The sequence below is a fragment of the Sylvia atricapilla genome, chromosome 13 (genome assembly GCF_009819655.1).
Source record: "Sylvia atricapilla isolate bSylAtr1 chromosome 13, bSylAtr1.pri, whole genome shotgun sequence".
Lineage (NCBI taxonomy): Eukaryota > Metazoa > Chordata > Aves > Passeriformes > Sylviidae > Sylvia > Sylvia atricapilla.
In genome coordinates, this window is record NC_089152.1 from 3,873,298 (window position 1) to 3,900,076 (window position 26,779).

General features: G+C 43.6%; 1 protein-coding gene across 1 annotated transcript in view; it reads left to right on the forward strand.

Annotated features, from left to right (window-relative positions):
• Positions 1 to 26,779, forward strand: part of IGF1R (insulin like growth factor 1 receptor) — a 171,359-nt gene that overhangs the window by 120,581 nt on the left and 23,999 nt on the right. The window contains exons 3-13 of the mRNA XM_066328270.1: positions 6,279 to 6,591; positions 9,090 to 9,235; positions 11,000 to 11,144; positions 15,416 to 15,630; positions 17,608 to 17,734; positions 18,984 to 19,222; positions 19,698 to 19,865; positions 20,032 to 20,236; positions 24,385 to 24,671; positions 26,093 to 26,229; positions 26,524 to 26,683. Of these exons, the coding sequence (XP_066184367.1) occupies positions 6,279 to 6,591; positions 9,090 to 9,235; positions 11,000 to 11,144; positions 15,416 to 15,630; positions 17,608 to 17,734; positions 18,984 to 19,222; positions 19,698 to 19,865; positions 20,032 to 20,236; positions 24,385 to 24,671; positions 26,093 to 26,229; positions 26,524 to 26,683 (2,142 nt within the window). The remainder of the gene's footprint in view (positions 1 to 6,278; positions 6,592 to 9,089; positions 9,236 to 10,999; positions 11,145 to 15,415; positions 15,631 to 17,607; positions 17,735 to 18,983; positions 19,223 to 19,697; positions 19,866 to 20,031; positions 20,237 to 24,384; positions 24,672 to 26,092; positions 26,230 to 26,523; positions 26,684 to 26,779) is intronic.

A 26,779-nucleotide genomic window follows, 5' to 3' on the forward strand; every position in this document is an offset into this window, starting at 1 on the left:
GACAGTGAGTGGTGGGAGATGGCAGTGGATGGGGAGCAGCTTTCACCGCCACAGGGGGACCCTCATATTCCTGCCTTGATCCCCACTCTGATCAGTGTTACTGCTCTGATTTGCATCTTCCAGCGGGAAATTTCCTCGTGTGTAGAGGAAATGTTTCTGGAACAGTGCAGTACTGATGGTAGAACATTCCCCACCAGTTTGTTTACCCAGTGTTGAAGACAGAGTGCAACTGGCCCCGAATCCCCAGAGATGGTTGTGTATCTGCCTCCATGGGGTTTGTTTATGTGCTGGATTCATACTGGCGTGGAAGGGACTAAATGGACTTGTTTTTTTCCTCATTCTCCCCAGTGCCAGCTGCAACGATGCCAGTCTGGGCTGTGCTGGGCAACACAAACTGTTTTGAAAGAGCATGCAGTCCATGCTGCCTGGGCTTGTCAATAACTCGTGTTTGTTTGCACCTTCCTGGGCCGTAGCACTTGGGAGGAGACATGCACTACCTGTGCTCTCCATGGGTTCCTGTTGACCGTGGGATAAGGTGGTTGTTTTCTTCACTCAGCTTTCAATTTGCTCTCATTTTGGTGTGATGGGAGTTCCTGTAGCGCTGCTGGAGCGTTTAGCAGGGTTGATTGCTTCATTTGCAGAAACCTGAAGGGGATGGGAGTTTTGCAGTGCCAAAAAGTGTCCCCAAGTCCTCTACTCTGAATAAAATGGATCTGGCACACATGTTGTTTTGTATCACAGCTGGGAAGCCTGGAAGCTGTTTTGGTGTAACTTCTAGGGTAAGGAGAGGTGGCCAAAAGAGGGATGTGCGGGGTCATCAAACTCCAGTGTATCCAACTGGAATATGCTCATTGAATGATGAATGTTTCCTCTCTGCTTTATAGACCTCATTGCATCTGGTGGAATCAGAGGGACTCCACGTGATGGTTCATGCTTGACTTCCTCTCCTAACCTCTCTCCCACTCCTTTCTTTCACTCCCTTGGCTCCAGAACCATCTACAGGTGCTTCCATCTGAGCAGTTGGCTCCAACTGCTGCACTACTGCCTGTGTATTGTTTTTCACTTGTAAAATCCTGAGGAAGGGAATGCAAGAACAGATTCCTCCATCAGTCTTTCATGTGATTAAAAATTGGGGAGCTAGTGGGCTGATGTCAGGCTGGGCAAATCCACTGAGGTTATTTTGAGGTTCTGGATGTTTCATCACACCCACTCCTTCGTGCAGGGATAAAGGCATATGCAGCATCTGTGACAAACAGAAATACTGAGAAGCGAGAGACCAAAAAGCTTTGTGTGGAGGCTGACCAGGTGTAGTGGGAATAAAATTCTCTGAACCACTTCAGAATAATTTCAGCATCCTTGGAAAGGTCTCAGGGATAAAAAAGGGTTGCTAGTGACTAGGATTTAAACATGGAAATGCATGACTGATCTCGAGTCAGACATAGCTTGCGGGCTGTAGACTTAATGTCCTCTTGGTGTAAGTTTGTGTAGACCCATCCAAGTATTCTGCTGGTGGACATGACTCCACATAAGTGGAGGTTTAATGAAGGAGGAGGTCTCTTTCAGGTCCTAGATCAGTGCTGGGTTGAACTGAACTTTTGAGATCTGGTAGTTAATGTCAAAAGCTGCCAGACTTCATGCCTCAACTATTAGAAAGTGGCTCATCATGGCAGCATTTTTTGCCTTCAGGATTTTCACTGAATATAAGTTAATCAGTCTTAGAGAAGGGCGAACAGAAAAGACAAAACATAGACTGTTGTTGATATGCTGCTAATACCTGTTTCTGTGGCAGTATAGAGATTTATACAACTGCTCTGAGTGGCCTCTCAGTGCCTTGGAGATGACTTTTACCCATATTTCTGTGATCAGAACATGCTACTGTGTGTATTTAATGTGTGTATTTCCTTTTATTCTGTAGTTTTTGATTCCAGCCCTGACCATGAATCACTGGAACTGGATTTTCTGAGTAATGTCTTTCCAGTCTCTCTATTCTCACAGAATACTGGGCAGAAGAAATCAAGTCTTGTATAGGCTGTTCGAGCATTTGAAGTCAGCTGTTTAAAAGGCCGTACCAAAGTTTAGCCCATTAAAGTGCAATATTTTAAAAATTCTGTCATGTAGAAGGATTAACATTCCAAAAATGACTGTATTTTTCTGTCTTTGTGGATAAATTTAGACAGCTAATTTTTTCGGTAGTTGGCTAGGAGAAAACACTCCCTTCCTCCTCTGGTTTTTTGCTCAAAACGAGGTGTTTTTTTTCTTCCCCCTCCCTTTTTTTTTTTTTCTGAAACATTATTTTATCTGAAGGATGCTCTAAAAAAGCCAAAAGAGTATACCAAAAAAAAAAAAAAAAGACAAACCCCCAAACCCAAAGAAGGCTCAGATATCTTTTTACTAGGAGAGAAAGAATCTTTAAAAAATATTTATCCCACACTTGGCAACCTTTTGCTTGCCCGCGTGTGACTGGCGCGGTGCCATCCTTGGCCGAGGCCGGCGCCTTTGCTTGCCAGGAGTCTTCCTCCTCTGGCTGCATTTTCACTCCCTGTGACTGATTGTTTATTCACCTGATTTTTCTGCTCCAGCTTCGCTGAAGTCATGGCGTCTTGGAGATGATAAGAGCACTTTGTCTGCCCAAACTCTGCGATGGCCGTGATGTCAACGCGCGGGGCGTTTGCAGCCAGCCCTGGCGTGGCGCACACACTCCACATAGCACAGAGGGATGAGATGTCAGGCAAACTTACTGCCACCTCCTTAGCCTGAGCCTGTCCAGAAGGGGACTGTTGTAAATACAGGCAGATGATTTCTCTCTTGCTTTTTAAATTTGTTTTTTTTTCCCCCCCCCCAGAGCCGTGTTTGAGGATTTCCAAACCTTGCTTTGTGTTTGTAGTTCTGGTTTAGCATCTTGGGGGTTTTAATTGAGGATAATGAGTCTCTGAGTCAGATTCTCTTGGGGCTCCTTGTGTTTCTAAGATGTTTCTTGCATTTAGTTTTAAGGTGTCTCCTTCCTGTGTGTCAGGTCTGAATCTAATTTGCTCAGTAAACAGGCATCCTGGAATAAAAAGTTTTGCCTTTTTTTTTTTTTTAATCAGTGATCTTAGTATCTTAATAGTATTCAGAAAATCTCCTGATTTTTTTGTTGATGGGAAAAACTCGTGAAGAAATCAGAGAGAAGGTGAAGTATGGATGGACAATGAAAGTTCTGTTGTTGGTTTTGCTCTAGGAATTTGGATTTGTGGCTGTTGATACTCTGGTACTGTCTTTCTCTGAAGATCTGACACTACTTTCATGTAAACGGATGCTGGTGCAGTCAGGCCTCCATCATCTCTTTATTAAAGTGCTTAAGGGTCTGCCCTTCTCCACATCTTGCTTTGACTTCCTTCTCCCGTGGCTGCCCTCCAAGGTCTCTGAAATTTTCCATTATTTTGGTATCTCCATGTGATGACAATTAAGCATTTTTTGCCCTTGGGCTTGTCAGCAGGGATTTGTTCAGAGGGTTGGGTTTTTTTAATATATCGTCATCAGCCTTCATGTTCCAAGGCACTGTTGTACCTGGCTGATAAATTCTGTCCCCAAATGTCAGCCCACTGTTTGCTCCTGTTTGTGTTTCTAATGTTCTTGCAGAATAAAGTCAACAAATTACTGAGTATATTGCAGGGTGCTTTTTTTGGCTGAAGTATTTTGGAACCTGCATTTTACGTGTTTTTGGTGCAAATCTAGGAGCCCAAGTAGCACAGTTTGGGAAGGGTGGGGGGAGGATAGATGGCTCTGGGCTGAGAGGTCAGCCAGTGTTGTTTAGTAAGGTTTTTAGAACAGGGATATCTGAGGGAACTGGCGTGTAAGGCAGATAAGGCTTTTTTGTTGTTGATAATGTGTCCTACACACACACACAGAGAAGTTCTTGTTCTGCCTCTTCAAAGAAACAGGATACCCGTATTGTCTCCAGGCTGAAAACTCTGCCAACGTTAGCAAGAACAAGCAGAAAATAGGACTGAGGAAAAAGTGAGGATGCTGAGCTTTTAAAACATTATCTTTATAAAGTTTTCAAGAGTTCATGTTAAAATGGTTGTGATTAAAATATTACTGTAGTTCTGTTTCACTGATTGCCTTTTTCATGTGAACTTGTGTATCCTTCTGTGTTCCAATTTATATTTCTGTAGACCAGAGTCAGCAGATTTACCAGGAGATACAGGGAATCCTATTTTTGTAGCAGACTGCTCATGAATGGCAGAGGCATTAAGGGAATACAGGAGTCTTTCGCAGGAATGAAATAAACTTGATCTATGTTTATCCCAATACTTGATACAGCAGTGTTTGTTTTCCAGCAAATTGTTCAGATGAAAACAAAAAAATCGTGTATTTAATCAATACATCCAGTAATGAACTTTGTGGAGGCATGGAGTGGTGTGTGTATGTGTGTTTTTAGTAGGGCTTTGAACTGTAAATGTAGCTACCACATGAAATCTGAGTTCTGGCACCCACTCAGCACAGCAGTCCATCTGCTAGCAAGACACACTGATTTATTTTTTGTTTTTAATCCCTTAGTAGTGCCAGATGCAAGTCCTGTGTACCTTAAGGTGAAAGGCAATTTGTGATGCCTTGCTAAGGTGGCATCTGGGCACACTTCGTTTGCACTGGTCCAGATTACAGTCAAAAAGAGAATACACACCTGCATGTGTGTTTTATTTTGGTGTACAGGTTTGTTGTGTATGATTTTGTTTCCTTTTCAAGAAAAAAAAATATCCAGCATCTTCAGACAATGAATTATTTAGCACTGATTGCCTCTGGATTCTTGCTCTCTGTAGTATTACAGGCTCTGCAGAAATTTTCTTCATTTGGTTTTCATGTGATAGTTGTGATACTTGCAGCACCTGAGCAGGCACCAGCATTGCTATGAGCAGTGGGGTTCTTGTGGTTTTTGGTTTGTTTTTGTGGGGGAATTATTGTTTTTGTTGTTACTACTGCTGTTATTATTGCTTAATAGCAGTCTTGAGAATTTTGTTCTATGTCAGGATGGTGAAGTTCTGCTGAATGGGATTGTAGAAATTAGAAAGCCTGGACTTCATTATGGAAAGAGGAGGGCATTAAAATTTTAGGATGCTTAGTCTTGCATTAAAACAACACCATAGCTGCAAACTGAGAGATAAATCACAATGCAGAATTTGTATGGAGTTTCATCAGCTGCTTCCATGATCATTTTGGGGTGTTAACTTCTCTCCCGATTCTTTGCCCTGCTGAAATCATTCAGTTTAAATGTCTGTGGTGCTTCATTTGGATCTCTCTGTAGGGGCATCACTGAAATCCAGTTTTCTGCTGTTGTTACCGATACAGTGTTTTAGCTAAGTTAGAAAGTGGCAAACAGCTACTTAATGCAAACCAGATTTGCCGTCTCTGTGTTTCCAGAGCCTCTGGCACATGGCTCGTGTGGCTAAAAGGCCATAGAGTGCTGTAATCAAAATGCTGTTGTTACATAAATATAATGCTGCCACTTCTTTTGATCTAGCAGTGGTGAGCTTGGCTGCTGAGGATTCTGCTCTTTGTTCGTGTCTTCCAAGCTGAAATGCTTTCACAGAAAATGAATGTCTCCATAAATTTGCACCCCGGTTTTTTTTTTCTTCCTTTCATACTTTGTTCTCTGAACCCAGAATTTGAGGATAAGGCAGAATTCTGTTATGCTCTTCAGAGGGAAAATAGTAGCTCTGTAATTCCTTGGTATTTGATGTGGATGATGATTTGATACTTTATTAAACCGCATTTTGCACACATAAGCAGCACTGGGATGCTACACTGGGGTCAGCCCAACCATGTGTGCTGCAGTAGAGCAGGGCTTCCTTCTACAAGTAATTAAGTTGTTTTGAAGGAAGCTTGTTTTTTTGCCAATAAAAGACCAATTTGAAGTACAAATAGGAAAGGCAAGAAATGCTTAGAAAGACAATAAGTCAGCATGCCAAAAAAAAAAAAATTGTCCATAATACTAAGGCTATGGAATAGGTTCCAATACTGCCTGTTTCCATTATCCTTATGTTGATCTTGCTTTCAGCAGTTTTCTTTATTACTTACTTGGTTCATGTCATAAATTTGATCTGAGAAAAAGATACTTTCAGGCAACTAAAGCTGAGAAAACCAGAATTTTATACAGTAGTGGATTTGGGTTGGTTTGGTTTTTTTTCAGAGACGCTCTAGCGTGCGGGGAATGCATCTCCATAGAGTTGCACAGAGTTTCTCCTTCAGCGCCACTCACCTCAGCAGGCGTTGCTCACCCTTCTTTGCTTTGTGCCCTGCAGTGTGCCCCAGCTCGTGTGGGAAGCGAGCCTGCACAGACCAAAACGAGTGTTGCCACCCCGAGTGCCTGGGGAGCTGCACGGCACCCGACAACAACACGGCGTGCGTGGCCTGCCGCAACTACTACTACGAGGGCGTGTGCCTGCCCACCTGTCCCCCCAACACCTACAAGTTCGAGGGCTGGCGCTGCGTCACCAGGGAGTTCTGCTCCAAAGTCCCCGCCACGGACGCCAGCGAGTACGAGAAGTTCGTGATTCACAACGACGAGTGCATGGCCGAGTGTCCCTCGGGCTTCATCCGCAACGGGAGCCAAAGGTAACGCGGCTCCTGCCTGCTTGTGGGTGTGCCACTCCCTGTTCAGGGCAGCTTGGGTGTAAATCGCCTGGGGTAGAGGGGAGGACACAGGAGGGGGAATGTCAGTGGGAGGTTATGTGGCGGAAGCTGACTGCGACCTTTCCATGATGACTCGACCCGGTGGGCGCAGCGTTGGTGGGCTCTCGTTCTTCAGAATGGCTGGGGCAGGTCGTGCAATGCAGAACCAGCTCTTCAAGCAGAGAGTAACAAAACAAAAGTGAAGCCCGAGGTTGGAATTGGCTGATGATCATTATCACACAGAATGAACCATAGGAGTTACCTTGCCCTTGCATATTATTTGCTTTGTGTGTGCCTGCATTTTAGACACATGTATTCTGTGATGTGTTTAATTTAATTTCCCTTTTTTCACTATTTCCAGGAGATAACAATGGTGTTTTAGAAGGAAGCAATCATCTAAATGGTGACAAAAATAATGCAACAGCCAACAGTATTAGACAGAATAAATTCTTGTAAGAGTGTCACTCTCCTCCTGTTATTTAATTCTAACAGTTGGAGCAATGTTTGCTTGTGATTTTTGTAATTTCCAGTGGGTTAAGCAAGCAGCCTTCCTTGCCTGCTGTCCTTTGGAAGTCATGGATTTCAGTAAAGGGTAGTCAGCGTGCTAAAATTTGTAGTACTTCAGTGCTGTGTTAAAAGGATGTCTTTGTAGGCTGCTGTGTTTTCTGGAAAGGTGATTGTGGTGCTGAAGCAGCTGCGTGCCCCTGCCTGCGTGTCATCCATCCATTCCAGACAGTCTCCAGTTGGCATTTGGATACAAGCAACTTAACACAGCCTTTGCCCAAATCCAGATATTCACCTGAGAAATGCAGCTTTTGTTATCTCCTGGAGCTTGTAGTAGCAGCTGTTTGAGCTGCTTACGCTGGAGTGCGCAGCCATCCCCTCTTATCTCCGTGTTGTGCTCTCTGCAGAGATTGAAAGGAGCTGTAACTCAAGGCTAGTGAATGTTCTGTTCCCCAGAGGTGGTGTTAACAAATAGTTGCAAATGGAAAGCATTTCCAGCATTCTTTGTACATTTAGTTGAAGCCTCTTTCTTGTGTCTGCAGCTTTTAGTGGTTTGTGGCATGTTATAGAGCAGGATTTTGAAATAGGAGCTTACTATTTAGAGAAGGAGCTTCTTTCTGTTATGGTTTATGCATGGAAAACTGTTATCAATTTACATGTTTCTTTAAGCCTCAGAGGAAAGTGGGTTCACTTCCTTTATAAAAAAATAAATAGTAGGCCCTGTCCTTCAGTGTTGTCAGCAGAAGCCTTTGTCTTCGGAGCTGGGTTTGGGGTTTCTTAATTTTTAGTTTTCCTCTCTAAAGTGATATTGGGTGGAGTAAGTAATCATGACAACCAAGTAAGTAACTGAATAAAAGGCTAGAAAAAATTAGAAAATAAAAATTACCTTGAATCGGGAAAGACATTTACCAGGAGGGGTGATCAGAGGGCCTGTGTTGTGCACACATGAAGTGTCCAACTTTGAGATGAATATGTAGAGAATATAACATGGAGCCTTTAAAAAGCTCCTGCAGCCAAAGGCTGGTCTGCCTTGAGTTCTTGTTGCTTGAGCTTGGCTGCTAAAAATGCTTCTGAGTGCCTGTGAGTATAAGAAGCAGAAATGAGCCTGTGTTTCGGTGTTGCCTCCCAACTTGTGGCAGTCTGGTTTCTCTGACTTTGGGGCTGTGTCTTTCTTGATGTTTCCATCTGTGTCACCCATTTTGAACCTGCTTAGACTTCTGGCCTTCCTCTCCCGATTTCTGTTGCCAATTAGTTGTCCTTGCATCAAGACACAATCTTCTGTTTCCTTAAACTGGCTGCTTTAATGCCTCTTAAGCTGTAAGAAGTGGTGACTAATTGACTGCTCACTTTCTCCGCGTCCCTCCTGACTGTGTGGCCTGACAGTTGTCAGATTTCTGAGTTAAATGGCCAGGAGCATGGAATTCCCTAGTGCTGAGCTTTAAATATTGGTTTATGGACATGGACACAGACAACTTTATAAGAATGTGAACAGTATTTTCCCATCTCCAGTTCTTGGCTGGCCTATTTTGTGAGGTTGGGCCTGGATTAGCACAAAACCTCCCTGCACTCTGAGGCTGCCTTTGTAAGTGGGAGGTGTTCCTGGGAACAATTCAGTCAGAGTAAATGCACAGTTGTGAGGGCACTGGGTTTTACCTGAAGTGCCTTTGCCTTTGGAAGGACCACAGAACCTTCCAGAAGCTGGCAGACTCTGGGTATGGGTCCATTCAGTCACTGTAGGAGGTACAATGCTCCAGCTGCTCTGGAGTGCAGCAGGCAAGTGTATCCTGAACAAGCGTGGCAGCTTTTATTCTGCCCTGGAGGATTTGCCTAAGATTTAGAGGGAAATATCTTACAAAATTCTGCTCTGTAAAGCTCTTTAAACTCAGAGTCACACATCACTGTTCATTGTCCATATCCTTCCCCCTCTTTCCCCACAGCATGTTCTGCAGCCCTTGTGAGGGGCCTTGCCCCAAAATTTGTGAGGATGGGAAAACGAAGACCATTGACTCAGTCACGTCAGCACAAATGTTGCAGGGATGCACAATTCTCAAGGGAAATCTGCTGATCAACATCCGGCGTGGAAGTAAGTGATGGCCCTCTCTTTCTGAACCCATGATAAGGCTGCTTTGCACATTTTTCTTTCTGTCGTCAGCAAAATGATAAGAACATTAAAAACTCAGCAAGCTGTTTGCTTTCCAGGCCCAGAGCAGTGCTCCTGTTTGATTTGGCCCGCTGCAAGTCCTGCCCCTCATGGGTGGAATAGGTATTCAGCTCCCAGGCAAAGCTGGTATTTTTGTTAGGTTTTTTGGCAGGACAAGGAGCCAGGATTAGGCAGTTAGACGAGCAGTGGTCCCAAAGGAGTAATAAAGGCCCGAGAAGGTGGAAAAGTTGAAAATCCTTGCATCTGGGTAGGTAAATAACTTGTCACATGGCACTGTAAGGCTGCAGATCCTCACTTTTTAAGGCAAGGTGTGGTGTTTTGCTAGAACATGGAATTCAGAGTGCTGAGAGCTCTTATAAAGCACTGTGCTGCTGGATGGTCAGCATTAGTGAGCTGGCCACCTCTGTCACATGTCTTGAACAAGCGCTGGATTAAATTTGTCAGAGCAGTGATTCATCAGCCAGGGAGGTGTTGACAGTTGATGAGCTCTTAAAAGCAGAGTAAAAATTGCTGTTAGTTTTTATTGGGCTTGTGTGTCCCTGTGGAAGGTCCCTTTTGGTTTCATGAATAAGGTTGAAAGATCGGGATCCGTTTGGTTCCCTGCCTCATGCTGAATGAGGGTTCCAGGGTTTAGTTACAGCAGCATGTGGATTTTTTAATTTGTGGTCCCACTGCTACAGGTACAGTCTTCCCTTATGGGAGATGTTCCAGTTAGCTGGGGCAAACATGTGGGAGTGTTTTAATTTTGTTTAAGCGTTATTTTAGAGTGCCAAAGAGCATCTGATTATTTGGTATGGGAACCAACCATTAGTATTCGGTTATTGGTCTTCCCAGCCATCTGTTAGTACTTCATTGTGTTTTATGGCAGCAAACAAACCCCGAAGCAGCTTCTCCCATGTCCTTAAAAACTTCTCCTTGGAACTGTGGAGTAACTTGGCAAGGTGGTGACACCAGGCAATGGGGCTGGGCCAGGGGTTGCTGGAGATAAGGACAGCAAAGCTTGAGCTGATGAAGGGTGTTGCAGCCTTGGGCAGGGATAGTTCATAGAGAGGAGGCAGTTCTGAAGGGTGGAGCTTCCTCTGCAGTAATTTTAATAATTTCTAATAGAAAGTCAGCTTCAGTGAGCTGTCTGGAACACGCTCCATGGCAGGAGGACTTCCTGATGGTTTTATCTTGGCTGTTTCACCAACTGGTTCAGTTTTGTAGCTTTTCAGGTCATGGAAAGCAGTGCTCTGTGGCCCAGGGCAGACCAGGAGCCTACCCTCTCCTCTCCATCTTCAGTCTCATTCTCTGTTTTCCAGTGGAGCTTTCTGCCTGGGCTTTGCTCCATACCCAAAGGCCAATTCCATCTCATGGTGTGTACATTTACACAAGGGTTTTTCATCCCTGCCAGAACTCTGGCTCACCATTTGGTGCTGGCTTCAGAGGGCAGTGCCCATGGAAAAGTCAGGTGTATGGAGTAATACAAGCAAGGCTGCTTTCGCACTGTTACTCTGTGGCTTTATTTTGCCCTTCACCCATCTGGCTGCACAGGCAGCTGCTCTGGGGGAGGAAAACCAGCGTGTCTCATTCTCAAGAGCAACAACTACAAACATTTTCTTTTACTGAGCTAATACTGCACGAAGCAGAATATTAGTCAAAGCTGTGAATTCTGTTACGATGATGATTCTCTTTTTCTCACTGTAGATAACATTGCCTCAGAACTGGAGAATTTCATGGGTCTGATTGAGACAGTAACGGGGTATGTGAAGATCCGTCATTCCCATGCCTTGGTCTCCTTGTCTTTCCTGAAGAACCTGCGGTACATTCTGGGAGAGGAACAGGTGGACGGGTGAGTGTTCAGATACTTGTGGATGCAATTTCACTCTAATAGAAAGCTGTGGAGAATAAGTCTCCTAAAAACCATTCACTCCCATTTACAGAATCCCCTCTTCCACTAATATGCAGCATTTTTTTCTCCTCATGAACACCTCTGCACAGCATTGCTCATTTGCATTGCTGTCCAAATCAGTATGTTAAATTGTGTATATTACAAGTATTTTATGGTACCTTTGCTGTAGCTTTTCACTTTAGGCTTTTCAAGGTAGATTCTTTACCTCAATAAAGTGATTTTGTTTGTTCTTTTTGCTGTTTTTGAGAAAAGAGCATCTTCAGAAACAATTGGATTTGTTTGTAGTTCTTTACTGATGGGTTTTAGAAGAGTTTTATGGAGAAGTCAGCTGAAAGGAAATAATAATTCTACTGGCCAGGGAGTGCAACTGGAAGTGAGCCACAGTGCAAGTTGCAATTATTTGCAACTCCCTGAAATGTTAGCATTACTACATGGATTATTTACTGAGCATGCAGAAGACTGGTCAGGAAAAGTTGATCCCTTGAAATGTTTGCTGTGGATTATATTGCTTCTATAATTACTCACCATGTGATATTTATTCCTGTACATAACTCCTGTTTTCCTATGATGGTGAAAGTTTTTATCCCTGCAGTGTGTGTGATGCTGAGGAGTGGTGAGAGTCCTTCAGCAAACTTTCTTGCTCTTTCTTATCCCAAATCAAGTAGCCATCCCAAGTTTAAACCAGTGCTCCGTGGAAGAAATCAGTCCCCCCTCCATAATGACAGAACTATTAAACAAAGAATTGGGGGAAATTGTAGAAGAAAAGGTAGTATGAGGGTCATTGGAGAGGTTGCTTATGTCTGACATCTGCCCTGGTTGCATAAAGCTAAAGCACCAGGGATTCTTCACTGCCTCCCTCTTTCAGGCTGGTCTTTGGTCAGCTTCAAATTCTTAAAATTCCAGCATCTGACGGTGAGTGCAAGGGCAGCTCTCCCTGGTGCCCTGGCAGAGCACGCTGTGTGCCCAGGAGGAGCACTGGCTCTCTGCAGACGTTTGTTTCCACCTGCAAATCCCATGGGATTGTCAGTGCCCAGCTCGGCCTCGCTCGGCTGCTCTGTGCCCTCACACACACTCCAGTTACTGACTTGGCTTTGCTTCTCTCCTCTCTCTCCCTCCACCTCCTGGAACCTGAGTTCAGCTTTGTGCTCAGGTAGTAATTGTGTGTATGGTACGTTGTGTGTCAGCAAACAGAGCTGAACCGAGGGGAAACAGGACCTTCATCAGTCAGATTCCCAAATAGAGAAGTAAACTGGTGCAGCTTTGAAGCAGAAAACAGGGCTGAGTGGGGAGGTGAAAACAGATCCGTAGTAAAGAGCTGCTAGTGCTGAAATTCCCCAGTGTTAGGAAGTGACTGCAGTTACATACTAAGGGACAGGGGCAGTCTCTTTGCTTGGAAAATGCCTGGCATAATTTAGGCATTACCACAGTCTAAATAACACGTCCAAAAATACTTAGGTGGAAGTAGGCACCTGACAAGGAAGGACTGAGCCTGAACAATTACTTGGGCAGAACTGTGAACAACAGGGAGTGGGATCTTAACCTGGGAAGCAGTGGGCTGCTGGATCAGAGCTGTTTGTGCCAGCAGTGCCTTGAGGGGTGAGAGAGGGGGTAACTTAAGGCCCATCATGACTGCTGCTCATTACAGGACTGACCCCACAGACACTGTCCTTTTATTTATTGAACTGGACTACAAAACAGCACTTCAGGTGTTCTTTGTTCCTTATTCAGCTGCTGTTGCTTGCCTTGGTTATCATGGAAAGTGGAAAGTTTAGAGGGAATCTATTTTGTCTTTAGAATTCTCATTGCCTCTTTCGAAAACCACGTCTATAGTGAACGTGCTCCCACAGCAAAAAAATAATTTCTCCTTGCAGACAGGGAAAGTGAGATGGAGATGTGCTGCTGGAGGGTCTTGGTGTCTGTTGCAGGGATTTGTTCCCCCATCTGAGTGTGCCAGGGATTTGTTCCCCTCCATCCTCTGCTGGGGTCTGTGTGCTCACTGCTGTGTGCATGGATGGTGTGTGGGCAGTACATCCCAGAGCATCCCAGGTCGGATGCTGAAAAATGAGCAGTTTGTGGCCTTCAGGAGCAAGCGAGGAGATGGGGACTGAGGAGGAGTTTCAGTAGTGGCACTGACCTGCTCTGATGTTGTGTTTCAACCTCTGCAGCAAACTGGGGGACAGCCTGTAAAATCAAAACAACCTCCCTGTTTTCTACACCATTCTGAGGCAGAGGCATCAGCTGTCAGGCCTGGTGGAAGGTGTGAACAGCATCTCTGGCTGTTGTGTGGTTCCTCACTGAGGAATTTACGGCTTGTTTTCCTGGGATCGTTATTGTCAGGGTGTGGTGAATTCAGACAGTCTTCAGGAGGGCAGCAAGGCCTGATGTGACCACAGCAATCCAGCAGAGCAGGGCCCTGTGCTGAAGGTGGGTGGGGAATGAATGACACCCTCCAGACCTGTGGTGACACCTGCTGCGGTGCAGGCTCCCATGGGGATGCTCCTCAGCTCAGTCCTGATTTTGGGGGTGTTTCTCAGCTGCCCATGTGTGAGTGAAGTTTGAAAAAGCAAGTCGGGGAGTTTGTACACTGAGGTGTGAGGCTGGGTTTGTGTGGAGGCTTCAGAAGCTCCTAAGTTTATATTTTCAAACAAGGAAAACATTGAGTTTTAGCAGAGTGCAGTACTTTCAAATCCACACAAGATTTGGTGATGCCTGTCAGATCCCACCGGCAGTTCAACATCCTTGTTCTCTCCTGGCAAAATGCATTTAAAGCACAAACAATGTCTCTGCTCCCTTATTAACTGGGCACATTCCTCTCGGCATCTGTGTGAAGTGGTACCAGGTATATCAGCTTCATTAGAAAACAAGGCCTGAGTAATTAGGGGACAGATGGAAATAGGAGAAACAACTCGTCTTTAACGTTATTCTGAAAATACACTCTACAGTACAAGAAACGACAAATCTGTGCAGACTGGAGCCAGAATGCTGTTTTTGTTTCAGTTTGCGTGAGGGAGGAATTAATACTAAATTTTAAATGGAATAATTGATGGAAAACCATAAATGAATAATATGGCAGCTTTTTATGAGCCCTATGCTTTGTTTGCCACATTTCCCTGCAGAAACTCTGTAGTCAGAAGGGTTTTTAGAAAGCCCAGTGTAGCTCTGTTGACAAGGGCTTAGCAGTGTAAGATGGGCCTCATTGTGTTAATAGTGGGGTTTGTATTGCTGTAGTTAATGATGGGGCAACTTCCCACCAGAGTGTAATGTGGTGGGTTAGCTTGTTTTAGGTTCATCAGCTGCACAGACCTTGATCCCATTTCCCAGTGGTGCATTCCTGTCCCTGCTTATCCCAAAATGTCACTGTCCTTGCAGGTGTTGTCTTGCAGCTGATGTAGAGCCTACAATCTTGCTTCAGTTGCACATGTGGGTTTTTTTCCAATTCAGCCCAATTGAGGAATTTCTTCATAATATTTAAGAGGGCTTTCATAATATTTAATAGGTCTTTTGCATACAACTTTGTATACAGTATCTGTGGAAATAAAGGATGTGCAGGTTATTCCTGGGCTGGGCTTAGGGAGTGGGCCCAGCACAGCTGCCTGTGTTTAGTTCTGTGCTCTGAAGTGTGGATCCTGTGCAGTCAGTAAAACTATTTGCTGTTGGGTTTCAGTGTACAGGTGCAACTGTACTTGGCACAATGTGGGAAATCTTTATTGGGCCAAGAGGTAGAACAGAGAGGCAAGGAAACCTCACTATGCAAACTCTTAGAGCTGCTTTTGTAAACATAAGTAAGAGCTGTGTTAACAACTGTGTCTTACTGTCAGAACTCCAGAAGGCTTTTCCTTCCATAAAGTATCTGAGGTTACTGCTTCCCATTTGCCACCAAACCAAAAATCCAGTGTAGAGACCTGCTGTTCAGAGGACATGAATTTATGTGTTCCTCATAGCAGCTCCTGTACAACTCTTAAAACACATGTTGGAGTGGGGTTTAGATGGTGGGGTGTCACCTTTGGAGTCCTGTGTCACGCTCATTTCCCTGCCCCCTAAACATTCAGGGTTAACTTGCTCCGTGGGACACAAGTAAGCTCTTTGCTGAATGCCAGTTTAAAGTAAGAGGGAACAAACAGTGTTTCAAGGTTTTCTTATATTAAGGTGTTCTTCATTTGAATGGGCTGTGAATTAAAATGAGTATTTTCTCTTCAAAAACTTCCTTCTAGGAATTATTCCTTCTATGTGCTTGACAACCACAATCTTCAGCAGCTGTGGGACTGGAACCATCATAACTTGACAATCAGTGAGGGGAAGATGTACTTTGCATTTAATCCTAAACTGTGTGTTTCTGAGATTTACCGTATGGAGGAAGTTTCAGGAACCAAGGGACGACAGAGCAAAGGAGATATAAATCCAAGGAACAACGGGGAGAGAGCCTCTTGTGAGTAAACAAACAAAAAAAAATATCTCAATGCCAGCTGCACAGGAGGGTGTCACAAGAACAAACCCAACATGCTGACATGTTGCTGACCATTGCAATATTTCAAGTTTAGGACTTGCAGGAGGCTTTCAGCCCTTCTGCTTGTTCAGGCTTTAAACTGACTGTGAAGGTACCTTTGCATGAGTGGAAAATGATGGGGTTACACAATCCTTACCTCATCTGTAAAACCCATTGTAGAAGATGACTTCTTCCCAAATGCCCTGTTTTATGGCACCAGCAGCAGATAACAATAGGAGTGTACCTGGGATATGAGAAATGAAATCCAGTAGTTTGGTGTATCCAACAAGGAGCAATTTCTCGGTCTCCTTTATAGCTCTGCATCATTATAGGTGTTTTCCTCTCTCAGATACTTACTCTTTCTTGATATTAAGGAACCTGCTGAATAACAATTTCATAGACACCAAAACACACTGTATCTGTTACATTCAGCTTCATTTAAGCTCCTGCCAAATATTGTACCTGATTGCTAGAAATGCTTCTTTCAAGCCTAGTTTACTCTGCTTCGTTTTCAGATGACTTGCTTTTGAACTGAGAACACTTTTTAATGTTCTGCAGTATTCCTAAGCCTGAGCGTATCTGCATATTATTTTGGATTCTGCAATGGTCAGAGTTGAGTTCTCTCTTGTCTTTGGTGGTCTACACATCAGGTCTTCAGGTGTAACAACATGTTTTAAAGCCGTCTCTCTCCTAAGAATTAAGAATGCCTACAGGTTTCACCTCAAACCCTTAAAACTGCCAATGTGTTTTTCCCTTGGTTGGTCTGTGATGTTTTTGGAGCTGAATAAACTAAAATGGGTCTTGTGTATAAGTCAAGTCTCCTTGTTGTGGATGGTGCTTACAAAACTAGGACACGTAGTCTGCTGAATCTCTCTCTGGGCACGATGCAGACGCGCAGATGGCCCAGATCCTTGTTGTAAGCACCCTCCATTCTTTGCACATTCAATAGAGCAAAGCCTTGCAGTCCTGGAGGAGTTACAGACACACAGCCAGGCCTTACTACCACTGAGGCCAGTGCCAGCCGCTGCCTGCTTTTTTAAGAAACCAGTACAGAAAGCTTTCTGACTCTGAGAAGGGCAGAAGAATCAACAAAAGCTCAACTGCCTTTGCAAAAGATAGCACCAACAGTGCCAGTGTACATGAGGGTGAAAACCTCTTTATTTTCAGAGCTTCTATGGAACATTAGAAACTGGCTCACAGTTGACAGAACACAATTTCTTCATCCAAGAATTAAGTTTGTAAAATGCTATTTTGTTTTGGGTTGGAAAGCTCAGTGAGTTGGTAGTGGGAAGCCATTCATTTCAAAGCTGTGGGCTTCCATCCAGGTCTGTTCAGAAGAGTAGCTGGAAGCTGCTGCCATCAAATGGTTGTGCCGTATATGAACTGGGTTTTAGAGTTCTTGGTCCAGCCGCTGATGAATAGGAATGTAAACTCCTTTGTCTTTTCCATGTTGTTCAGTCTCCAGAAAAACAAATGGTAGTTGTCAAAAGTTGTCCTGGAGAGTGAGCACACAGAGGGCGGTGAGTGCTCCGCGCGTGCTTCGGAGCCGGGTGATGGATTCAGTGCTTCCAAACCAGTCCTGTGGATAAACAGCGCTTCCAGTGCGCTCTCAGGGAGAGTCTGAAGTAGTTTTCAAGAGCTTTCTGATGATGCATTAAAAGAAAATCCGCTTCAAAAAAATTCATAACAAGTGGCTCAAGCATGTTTTAAACTGATTGCCAAGGTCACTGCTTACCCTTAAGCACTCAGATGTAGTAGGAGGAAAGAGGAAGCTCTAGAGAGACAAAGGATCTTGGTATCCTGTGGTGTTGTAGGTGCTATTGGAAAGGCTCATTGGCTAAAACTGATACCTAAGAAACAAAAACCACTGATGGGTGATGCGATGCCAACTCTGGCATGTCATGTCCTTTTGTGTTGCAGGTGAAAGCAAAATTCTGCATTTTGTTTCCAACACGACGCTCAAGAATCGGATTAAACTGACATGGGAGAGGTATCGCCCTCCAGATTACAGAGACCTCATTAGCTTCACTGTTTACTACAAAGAGGCGTAAGTAGATGTCATCAGAGATTAACCAGGGCAGTCCAAGGGAGAGCAGATGATTCTGTTCCTCCTCCAGGATGCCTCATCCAGTTTCTCTTTTTCATCTTCAAGTCCTGCTTTTGTTCTGATTCTTTTCTTGGTGGAGCACAAGCCTCCTTTGAAAACAGGATTGGTTTGAATGAGTCCTACAAATGGATTGCAAATCCGTCAGGACGTTTCAAATTTGAAAAAAGAGAAAGGTGGATGGCTTGGCTCTTCTCAGGTCTGATTTGGAGCTCCTCCCAACACATCATGTTTACTTACTTTCTCTAGTTCAAGTACTGACTAGAGAGCATCTCAGGTCAGGAGTTTGCCTTGCCACCTGGATGCCTTGTCTGCTCAGGGTTTTGGGTTATTTAGACTATCCAGCTTTGGTCATTTCCTGTATTAGTATCTCTTTAAAATGAAGATGTTGGGCAGTTACTGGAGAAATCCAAATTATTTGGGAGATGCCTATGCCTTTGCATATCCTTGTAATGGCTCAGATTGAAAATAATAAAAAACGCAAATGAACACAGAAATGACTCTCCAAGCAGTCTGGAGGTCTGAAAGGGAGGTTTGGAATGCTAATAATGATACATGGAGCAAAGATGTGAGACATGGAAGCACAAATGGTTCATGTCCAGCATCACTTGAAAAAGATCACTGTGACATTCTACAATGAAGGTGGCAAGTGTACAGATATTAAAAACATAATTTTGTGTGCTCTTGCACCAGTGTTACAACCTCTGAAAAGTCGAACTATATAAGTGTGTTTGTATTGTGTAGAAATAAAAAGGTGAAAAGCCCATTAGACTGGTCAAGGCCAGTCTTGGAACTTTGGGTTCTTTATGGTAAAAGGCTTGGCCCCTATCAATAACTGTTTTGAGCAGCTTCTATTTGAGTAGCTTAGTATATTCTGATATATGTTTATTTAAAGTCTAAATATGTCTGAAGCATTTCACTGCCTGTTTTGAGTAAAAAAAAAAAAAATAGAGATAAATATAGTGTTTTCTTGGAGAATGTTGCTTTACTGCACATGAACTAAAACTGAACTCTGAATTTTGTACTGCTTGGAAATACAAGATTTTTTTTTTTCTGGTATATTCTTCTGTGGAAAGCAAGTGAGCTTTATTTGTTTCATTGGGCAACTTTGAAGTGAGGCACTCTCGTATGTATAGGACAATCTTTGGGAGAAAATAAATATTTGTGCTGCCTTTTTCTTGGAATATTTCAGCCCATTCAAGAATGTGACAGAGTATGACGGGCAAGATGCGTGTGGCTCCAATAGCTGGAACATGGTTGATGTTGACCTGCCACCAAACAAAGAGAACAATCCTGGAATTCTGCTGCAGGGCTTGAAACCCTGGACTCAATATGCCATTTATGTCAAGGCTGTTACCCTCACAATGATGGAAAATCATCATATTCATGGAGCAAAAAGTGAAATTATATATATTCGAACCAATGCTGCAGGTGAGATGCTGGGCTTTGGGGTGAGAGGTTGATAATGTTGCAGGTGTGATCAGTGCGTTATTATTCAAGTTCTGTAGTTGATAGAGAAATAAAATTTATGTGCAGATGATGTGCAAAGTGCTAGCAGTTTGACTAATTATGAAAATAGTATTAAAATTTGAATTAAAAATCTGTTTTTTTCAGGTATTACTTTCATTAGGAACTATGGGAGCTTCTTGGAGTTAGAATTTCAGGCTTTGTTCCATTGTAAAGATGAATTTAGGTACAGCTTTGGGTTGGGACTTGGTTGCAGTTGAAGCCTAAACTGTTGGCATAAGTAGAAAATCCTTTCTTTGGAGTAAAGTGGTGTTTTTCCTTGCAGTATAGAAATGCATTGGGATTCACTCAATTTGTATGGAAGTACATTGTAGAGTACTAGATTTAAATCTAGAGCTGTAGATTTAAATAGCTTTCTTTTTTTTTTTCTCTTCTCTAGTGCCATCCATTCCCCTGGATGTTATTTCAGCATCCAACTCCTCATCCCAGCTGATTGTGAAATGGAATCCTCCCTCTCTTCCCAATGGGAACCTCTCCTACTACATCGTGCGCTGGCAGCAGCAGCCTCAGGACAGTTACCTGTACAGACACAATTACTGCTCCAAAGGTAGGAGAACGGAAAGCTCTTGTGTTGAAATGTCTGGGACTCTGCCTGCCAGGGCTCTTCACTGGCAAGAGCTAAATAACAGCAAGTAGAGGGGATGGGTAAATACGATTGTTGCCGTATCCATGATCTGGAGAGAAGGAAACCAGCTCTGTTCTTTTCTTTTAAGATAAAGTCCCGATTCGAAGATACGCTGATGGGACCATTGATACAGAAGAAGCCACTGAGCCCACCAAGCCGGAGGGCTGTGGGGGAGAAAAAGGACCTTGTTGTGCTTGTCCCAAGACAGAGGCAGAAAAACAAGCAGAGAAGGAGGAAGCAGAGTACAGGAAAGTGTTTGAGAACTTCCTTCATAACTCCATCTTTGTCCCCAGGTAATGGATTTTGGACACTTTCCTGGAAGTAGGGCTGATAATTTCATCTTTTAATATTTCCTAGAATTGAGGTTTCCTGGACATGAAAGCACACAGAAACACTAAACATTACCTTTCCTCTCATGTGAGACAATCCACTGCCTACCTTGCAGTTTCTCTTATTTGCCAATTTTCTTCTCTTTCTTTCAATTCTAGCCCATAGTAAGGGTTCTTACCTGTATTGATCAAGGATTTCAGTGATGGTTTTTTTCAGACTCAAGGGTCACTTAAGGAGCTCGTTGTCTGTAAGGGTTTTAGAGATGAGCAACATGAGGCAGACAAAGGGTTTCAGGTGTGATTTTTCTCTAAATAACCATTTAAGTGCTTGTGCTCCTAATCTGAAGATTTATCTTTGAAATTAAGGGCACAGTGGCCTCACAGAATTGAAGCTGGTTTTCTTTTCTCACTGCTCTAATTGCAAAAGGCCAGTATGTTTCCTGGGTCAGCGCTGCAGAGAAATATTAAATATTCCCACTCTCCCACGATAAATACCTGCTTACATGTTAAGTGGAAGTAATGATTCAGTGCTGCAACACAGAGTAGATCCTTCTGAATTGATTGGTGATTTTGATCCTTGAGTTTCCAATTTGTCTTTCAGGTAAGCTGTTGTTACTTTGGGTGATTGGATGCTGGGGAAGGGTACACGGTGTACAGCTGCTGTGTTACAGTCTTTAACACATTGTTAGGTCTCAGTGGTGCACCTTGTCTTATTCTCCCTTCTGGCAGGGGAAGCCCATGGTCAAATCCTGGGTTTGAGAACTCTGAAGTGTGGCATTGCTGCTCGTTGATGCTGGTTCATATCTTTCTCCATTGTGATTTTTTTTATTCAAGGATGTGTTGGATTGACTTGTTGGGGTTGAGACTTGGATATTTGCAATGCTTCTAAGCTTTATCCAAAAAATGAGGAACTAAATACTGCCTCCTTTGGGAGGTGTGAAGTGTCTTATCTGAGCTGTGTTTGGGTCACACTGAGCATTTGTGCTGTGGGTACCCAGTGATAATGAGAAGCAGCAGCCAGGATCAGGTACAGGGAAGTTACAGCCTCCATGTCAGATCATGATCAGGTCAATCCTGAGCCATGGGAAATCGCAGGATCTGATTTTGGACTTCATGAAATTGCACAGCAGGGAATGTTGAAAGCCATGTGTCAAGTCTAAACTACTTGAAAGTCTGTTGCAAAGGAGATTTTCCTATTTCCCCAAACATTTGTAATTCAAAATGTGTTCTCTTGAATTTTCTGCCAGTCCTCCAAGAAAACTCATAGAACTTTGAACTTGGTAACAAATAAACTGATCAGTTCACAGAGAATTTCCTGAAAGCTTGTCTTTTTCTCTTAAATTACTGCCATTAGGGTGTTTTGTAACAGCAGGGGCAGATAAGGGACAATGCTCAGCAGTAGCTGCATAGCCAAGCAACTTTTAAGAGCCTGTATGTCAGGGAAATTAAAGTTTATGAGCTGGTGAGACATTTCCATGGGACAAATCTAAGCAGCTTGTTACTTGATGTCAGGTTTTTCTTTCTCTCTTTCCCAAGGGAGAAGTTAATTAATGTGTTAATGTAAGCCTCAATGGTAGTATTTGTTTCCAGTGTTCTACCTGTCTCCAGGTTATTATGAAAGAGTTGCAGCATGTAATAGAGCATGAAAGTATTTGACTGGGTTTTAAGATTGTTTAAGAAGTCTGTTGATCTAATGTCTTGTGCAACTTCTGGATGACCCCATGTGTATTAGTGCCATGGTGAATTTCAAACTCTGCTTAGTCTTGAAGAGACACTCACTACCAGAGGAGAATGAGTTCCTTCTTCAGGTTTTTTGTTTCTCTAACGAGCAGGATGGGACAGGCTCTGTGTGTAGTCTGAGCAGTAACATTAAAATTGCCATGAAGTAGAATAGTGAGCTTTGCTGTTCAATAGCTCAAGTTTTTAAAACCTTTTTTATTTGATTTAATTTTTATAGTGCTATTTTCAATTTTTCTTTTGCGTTTCCTTTCCTTCCTCTCCCTTAATGGAATAAATGATTTTTCAAGTTTTTATCTCTAGACTTTACCGTACTTCCTAGGATGCTTGTTTTTTGCCTTTATCTCTGCATTTCATGAATGCAGGAAGCTGCTTGACTGAAAAGCACTGATCTCAAATCTCACAATGTTTTAATTACATTTGCCTTGTGGTTATCCTACAGCTCTTTTCCTGACACAACTGCAGTTTTCACCAAGTTTTGTGTTCCTTTATCTTTTTCTCCAAAGACAAGGTAGGGCTGTACTCACCTCCACCCACAGATACCACCAAAGAGTGGAAGATCCATGCATCCCATAAAAGCAGTGATAGTGTCAGGCCTTTTGGGTTCTTGCATTGGCACATGCTTTTGTGGTCAATTGAAAATGAACTTTTTTTTTTCACTGCTTTAACTACAGAATCTGTGCAAATGTTTATCAGTTCAGGGCTAGGCATCCAACTTTTTACTGATAAGAAGTTTATTCTTTCCACTGAGCTAAAGCAGTAAATCAATACACGTTGAAAGCAGGGTGAATAGGTTTAGTAACCTTCATAGATACCAGTGCAGACAAGGCACAAATGCTTACATTCTATGAAATTGCCTTAACTGTCAAGATACTCACTTGTGTGTTGCTTTAAACAATTTGTTGCTAACTTAGAAAATTCTTTCTTGCCCGTGTTTATTTCCGTGACGTGGTTTACGTGGTGGTTAAGAGTGTCAAAACGACTACTCACGACGTAGTAAAGGGGTGTTGGAAATTTTTGTAGTGAACTCCTAAAGAAAAAAATTCATCCAACTCTGCCAGAAGGTTTCAAAACTGAGTGAGCCTGTTCTTGGCTCTCTCTGCAGCATGCTGCTCTGTTGCTTCATGTACTCAGATGATATATTTGACAGTGAATAAAGTTCTCCTGTTGAGTCATCTATCCTCCTGTTGTGTGTTCGAGGGAGGCCTCATTTGCCTGGTTTGTAACTTGCTCTCTGGTAGATCTGTTGGACCTCTTGCTCTTGGTACCTGTTGCACTGGTCAGGTGTTCCATGGGCACTGGTGAAGTGATTTCAGGGATAGGATCCAAAAATTGGTTTTGTAGTGTGAGTCTTTCTTTGTCCTTTACCTCCCCTGGGACATTGCTTTCCAGGTGTGAGCATTCCTGCAGCCCTTGGGGACAAAGGAGCAGGAGCAGTGAAGCCAGACCGCCCGGTGTAGTTGGTGCTCCTGTGCAGAACAGCCTCAGATCTGGGGCAGGACCAAGGGACAGGTGCAGTGTACAGCCACAGAGGGTGTTGGTTACCTGATCCATCCTTGGAACCTGATGTTCTAAGAGTGTCTTGATCCTTGTCCTGTCAGTTGGGGCTGTCCGCTGCAACAGTTCCCCAGGCTCGAGAGAGCAGTGGTGTGGCTGTAAATCCTCAGCTTTTTAACTCTGCTTAAATTTCCCCCAGATGCCTGTAAGGCAGAGCTGCTCATTGAACTTTTGCCTTTACACAGTACTAGTGCTGAGTTTTCTTACGTAGGAGGATTGTTCCTTTGCAGAGCTTTTGTTTGGGTGAGAGAAGCAGAGATATGCAGATGACCACCGGAGTGGTGCTGAACCTTCATGGCCTTCAGCTGCCTTCCAAGGTTTCTCCTCTCAGTGCAATACATTCTAATTTCATCACAACTGCAAAGCTAACTCTCAGTAGGCTCAGCTTCCTTTGCTAATCCAGCAAACTTCAAAACAATTTTTCCCCCCCTAACCTTTTCAACCTTTAGCATCTGATTTCCATTTTAAGTGTCAGCATTACTGTCATGAAACACAAATCCAGGGTGCTTGTTGAGTAACGGTGAAGCTGTTCGTTGCTGGTTGGTTTATTGTGTGAGGTCAGAAGTTTGCACATTCATCTTGGGGCTCAGTATGAGCTTCAGAGTTTTGGTTGGTTCCTGACCAAAAGAGAGAGAAATGAGATGTGCTGACACCTGGCAGGTTCAGATTTAGAGAAAGCTTTCCTCTTGTTTTGCAGTATCCCTTTATTTAGCTTTTTGTTGCCCGTTTTGCTGGGGCATTTGGCAGTTTTCCCAAAGCTGGAGAAGAAGTGGATTTTCTCTCAAGAGCCCTTTTCTGTACCTGTGTCTGCTCCTCAGGCCTGATCGGAAGCGGAGGGACGTGTTCCGAATCGCCAACGCCACCGTGGCCGCTCGGAACAGGAACGTGACTGGGAGTGACCACTTCACCAACGCCTCTGACACGGAGGAGAGCGAGGTGGAATATCCCTTCTTTGAGACCAAGGTGGATGGCAAGGAGAGAACTGTCATCTCCCATCTCCAGCCTTTCACTCTTTACCGCATCGATATTCACAGCTGCAACCACGAGGCCGACACGCTCGGCTGCAGCGCATCCAACTTCGTGTTTGCCAGGACGATGCCCTCAGGTATGCTCACATGGGGCCAGCTCTGCCTTTGCTGGGCAGAGATCAGGCTCAGGGAGGACAAGCTCTCACAAACCAGTTAGAATCACAATGGGGTTTAGTAAAAAAAAAATCAGTGCAGTAGCATAAACTGGAGCTGCATAGATTTTTTGCTTCCCGTCCTTGACTGGTGTGTTGTGTGTACTGAGTGATGTGCTGGGAGCTGGAGGAAGGGAGAAGTAGACTGCCAGGATAATTAGGAGAGACTCTGTTTCCCAGCAATAGAAGTGAGACCCCCAGACATGGTGGGCTGAAAAGTTTTGTTCCTCAGCTCCCTGTGTGCTGAATAGAGCCACGGCAACGTTTCTCTGCTAATGTTTGGTTTTCCTGCGCTCACTCGGAACTGTTTGCAGATGTTGGAGTTTTGCTGGTGGGAATGTTTGCCAAATGTTTCTTCTGTCACAGAACGACCATGCATTTGTCCAGCCTGGGAACAGGAGGAATACTGTGTTTCTTTGTGCCCAATCCCTGGCCTCTAGACTGCTTCAAATAGGAAGCATTGAATGCTCTGCTCGTCTTTGGGACTTTTGCAGATTGTACTTCTGAGAAGAATAGAGATGATTTTAGTGTAAGCTCATAGGCATCCAGCAATGAGCTTCTGACTCCAGCAGATGTCTGGGGATATTGGATGCAGAATGGTAGCAATTTTGTTTTGTTTCTGGAAGGAAAGGCTATCATAATCCAGATCCAGCTGTGTCAGTAAAAAAAGGCAAAAAGCATTGCTTATTTCAAGGAAATAAGGAAATCTGCGAGATCAGGGAAAAGGGAAGCAGTGTTCTCAGATTTTTAACACGTGGCTCTGAAAATTAAAGGCTAAACAATGCTGTTATCTTTGAGATCTTTGAGAAGGTGATATTTTTTCACTCCAGACTGAAATGTGCTTCACGTTCCTGTTAAGTTTCGACTAAGTCACATAAAATTATTAGCAGCTAAATAGAGATAAAGCAGTTCTGAGCTGCTGCTGAGACTGTGTTTTAAATGGGGATGACTGTTTTAGGAAAAGGCTGTCAGTGGGGCAGAGGATGTGTGCTTACAGCTGTCTGCAGCCATTTGGTGGGAATAAGCTCCCTGTACTGTTTTGGTGTTGGGCAGAATTGGGAAGAAAGAATCAGGTGCTGATAAAAACCAGAGTTTTTGGCACACAGAGCCCATGGCTGGTGGAGCTGTATGCTCTGCACTGATTTGCTGGGAAGCAGGAGTTCAGACTGAGCTAATCTCCAGCAGGCCCTTGGCCAATAGAGTTTGTTCCCTGGGTTTGAATGGCTCTTGCTGCAGAGCCTCTGCACCTGAAGAATGTCATGAACCTTCCATTTTCCTCAGCCCTTGCCAGAGTTCCTGTTTCAGTCATAGGTGTTCTTCTCACATCACCTGTAAATATCTTACAGAGGGAGCAGATAACATTCCAGGAACAGTATCATGGGAAGCAAAAGAGGAAAATACTGTCTACTTGAAGTGGTTGGAGCCTGCAAATCCAAACGGGCTGATCCTGATGTATGAAATCAAATATGGACAGCATGGTGAGGTGAGGACATCACTGCTCATAACTCTTAATTTATACACAAAAAAGGATCTTTCTTAACATGCTTCTGTGCAGTGCTGCACAACCAGAAATCGTGATTTCAGACACCCAGCACCTGCCAGCATGTTTTTCCTTTGTTTCCTCTGAGTTCTTAAATTCCACGTATCTCCTTATGGTGTTTGAAGTAAAATTGATCAGGTGGGGCTTTTAGTTATAAAAATGAGCTTATCCTGCAGCTATATTGCTTTCTCCAGAATGTGAAGATAATAACCTGAACAAATTGCTTTTATCTTCTAGGAGAAGCGGGAATGTGTTTCCAGACAGGAATACAAGAAGCTTGGAGGAGCTAAACTAACTCACCTGAACCCTGGAAACTATTCTGCCAGAGTTCAGGCCACTTCCTTAGCTGGGAACGGGTCCTGGACTGAGCCCATCTCCTTCTATGTGCAGCCCAAATGTAAGACAAATGTTTATAGTCCGTGTTGAATTGGGGATTTATTGTCATTTTGAGAATTCCTGATGTTCGTGTGAGTGGGTATCTGAGCCTGTTGCC